Source organism: Spinacia oleracea, chromosome 6 (assembly GCF_020520425.1).
Source record: "Spinacia oleracea cultivar Varoflay chromosome 6, BTI_SOV_V1, whole genome shotgun sequence".
NCBI classification, from domain to species: domain Eukaryota; kingdom Viridiplantae; phylum Streptophyta; class Magnoliopsida; order Caryophyllales; family Amaranthaceae; genus Spinacia; species Spinacia oleracea.
Window position 1 is genome coordinate 20,633,251 of NC_079492.1, and position 2,925 is coordinate 20,636,175.

Genomic DNA, 2,925 nt, shown 5'->3' on the forward strand with positions numbered 1-2,925 from the left:
TTCTTATATATACAATAGACCTTAGAAAAAATTAAATTCTAAAATGAAACAACCGAATTAAGAAATACTCCGTAACTGGATCAATTGCAGGGGTTCTCAGTACTCAACAAAAAGAAAAATAATCAAACCAACATATGCTATACAACAGCTTAAAACATTTCAGATGCTGCAGACTAAACTAGTGGTACTACTATAACTGATGTTTGACTAAAGATACCCGACAACAATGCAGCACGGTAAACACAACAACACGAAGATCGACATAGTACATCGACAGATCTAATTGAACATTTCACATCTACTTGGATCTGAACAATGCAATAATTCGCATCTACTTGGATCGGGCAGGTAAGTCACTGGTTGCAAGAAACTCTGACTACTAGTGCATATGTTTAAAGGAAAGTAGAGAGGTGTATACAATGGAAAGCACCCCAAGCAGGTTTGAATACAGGGTTCTATATAGTCTGAAAGCTTAGTTTAATTAGGTATTACTCTCTTAATAGTTATTTTAATCAAGTGGTTAAAACATATATAGGTGCAATTGTAAGTTGTAATCATGCATTAAGCAGTTCATTGGACCATTCTACATCATCTACTTTCCATTTATCAAAATGTATGTGATTGTAACAAGCAGATTTAACGAGAAGAAATTAGAATAATTACCCTTTGATGTGCCATTCCCAAGACTTGTTGTGCACAATCAAGAGCTTTTGTTGATGCAGTTCCCGTACGAACTTGACCTACAAGTTGAGAAAATTGTCCAATAAGAGTTTTAAGCAGCCAATTATTCTCTTTCACTTGCTCTTGCAACTTTCCATTTTCCTTCTCCAGTGTTTCATTTTTCTTGTTGATAGCTGACACTTCTTCTTTCACATTTTCCATCACCACGGTCCTATGATGGATTTTTCCATACCCATTCTTCCTTAGCACACCATGCACTCCATAACGTCGCTCTTTCGAACTCCAAGTCCGTAACCTACAGGACGTTCTGGTACCTTTCCACCATGCATAGTGTCCTCAAAGGCTTCATTTTCGAGTTCTTGTTGAGACTTAGAAGGATCTACAATCTTCAGCGATTCAACCTTGGCCTTTGCATCATCCTGCACAAAAAAATAGGATAACAATGCAAGATGAATTTCAGAAACTGTTCGGGAATTACATTTGGTGCAGTATGCACCGTAAGTATTTCAATCAAATAGCTTAATAATATGGACTCATACAACAAAATCTTCAGTGAGTGTGTTTGGAAGAAAGGTTCCGTCCTTGCCCGAATGAGTCTTTATCCAAAGGGCTAATAAGCTCATTTTTACTCCATGCTCGTCTTCCTATATATGAGTAGCAATGTAAGAAGTATAAAGAAAATCTAGAAATATGACACCATCCTAAATAAATAAAAGAATTCATGATTTGTACATAATCAGCTTGTTGGTTCGCATAGCTATTAGAACCAGATCTGTGAAATTGAGTTTGGGAGGCTCGTGCTTCTTTTCCACATTCTGACAATTTCTGCACTCACATCCAAAGAGATTTAATAAGAAAATAATTATCTTTTTCAAATAATAAACAAAGATCAATCAAACTTCAATTAAAAAAGTGGTACTTACTTTCCCTTTATCTGAATACCAACATCTAACCAACTTTACCCACTCTTTACCGCTAATTCCATGTCGCGGCACTGCTTCACTGACCATCTGTTCTTCTGTTTTCTCCTCTGGTTTGTAGTAATCTTTCTTGAGAGTATATTTATAGTGCTTCCAGCTTTTATTGGCACGCTTGAGAATTTGCGTGACATATATCGAACCATCAGGAATAACAAAGCAATCCTTTAAAAAAAGAATTTACCACAATCAGCATAGGAATCAAGAAAGGGTTCCAAGTCAAAATTATAAAGAATTCACCATTGTCAAACCATTCGGGCAGGGATTTTCAAAGGTTTTTTCTCCCTTCTTTTTGATTCTAGAGCTAATGCTATGCAATATGCAATAATAACATTTCAAATTAAGTTTCTGAATTTTTGTTAAAAAGGCTTGATCATAAGAACCCTATTGTTAAACAGAAGGTACAATTTTTGTCTACTTGTTTTTTATGGTTAATTTTCATTTAGGTAGATCTAGCTGTGTGGATTTTGTTTCAAGTTAATACTTTGATGATATTTGTTGATGTTTTTCGTGTTTTCTTCGAACAATTTATGTGATTACTCGTCTTTGTTGGTTGATTTGGGTGCATTGGTTTTTGGTAATGGTAATTTTACCCGTTATTGGTCTTATTTTGAGGCTTTAAGGCTCATAAAGTATTCATTTGGGAAGTCAGGTGCAGAATTTAGGAGAGAAATGCAAAGGCATTCAGTAGCTGTGAAGCAACTACTTCACTATAAGGGGAAACCTGATCCTTTTAAGGGGGATGCTTTGAATAAAGCTGTTAGAGAAACAGCTCAAGATGCACTTTCAGCTATATTTTCAACAGATGAAAGCAAAAGCAAACCAGCTGCAAATGAGGTAACCCATAAGAGGATGGAAGGTTTTGGGAATACAAATTATGTGATGCCATCTGATGAAAAGAAGTCATTTATTAGTGAGGTAGTTGGTATTGTAAGGATACTAACTATGGTTGTTTCTCTTTTTATAATCCCAACTACTTCGTATATGTTATCCCCAGATTTCAGATTTTTTTTTTCTTCTTTTCCTTTATTAAAATTTCTAATAAATTTCTAATCTAACAAACACCAGGTATCAAAGGCATATTAGATTTCAGATTAAACTGTCATATTTCAGATTGAAATAGATGATTTACTAAGATTATACTTACTTTTATCTCGTCTATCAATTTTCCTTTTAAAGCCCCATCGACATCTTTCCAATCCGTTTCTCCAACTGGACAGTAAGGCTCCATCTTTGCAAGGCTACCAATGAATTTGACTAGGATCTG

At 35.1% G+C, this 2,925-nt stretch overlaps 1 protein-coding gene across 1 annotated transcript; it reads right to left on the reverse strand.

Annotated features, from left to right (window-relative positions):
- Nucleotides 1-692: 692 nt before the first annotated feature.
- LOC130462407 (uncharacterized) lies at nucleotides 693-1,754 on the reverse strand. Its single transcript, XM_056830566.1, has 4 exons — nucleotides 1,605-1,754; nucleotides 1,414-1,506; nucleotides 1,221-1,325; nucleotides 693-1,100 (listed from the first exon to the last, which is right to left on the reverse strand). The coding sequence occupies exons 1-4, from the start codon at nucleotides 1,689-1,691 to the stop codon at nucleotides 924-926; spliced, it is 462 nt and encodes a 153-aa protein (XP_056686544.1). The 5' UTR covers nucleotides 1,692-1,754; the 3' UTR covers nucleotides 693-923.
- Between the last annotated feature and the right edge of the window lie 1,171 nt (nucleotides 1,755-2,925).

Excerpts from the sequence above, each read along its gene's own strand:
- LOC130462407 (XM_056830566.1), bottom strand. The coding sequence starts at position 1,691 with ATGGTCAGTGAAGCAGTGCCGCGACATGGAATTAGCGGTAAAGAGTGG. Across the intron at positions 1,326-1,413 it reads CGAACCAACAAGCTGATTAT|GAAGACGAGCATGGAGTAAA; the intron begins GTACAAATCATG and ends ACTCATATATAG. Across the intron at positions 1,101-1,220 it reads CACTCACTGAAGATTTTGTT|GATGATGCAAAGGCCAAGGT; the intron begins GTATGAGTCCAT and ends TTTTTTGTGCAG.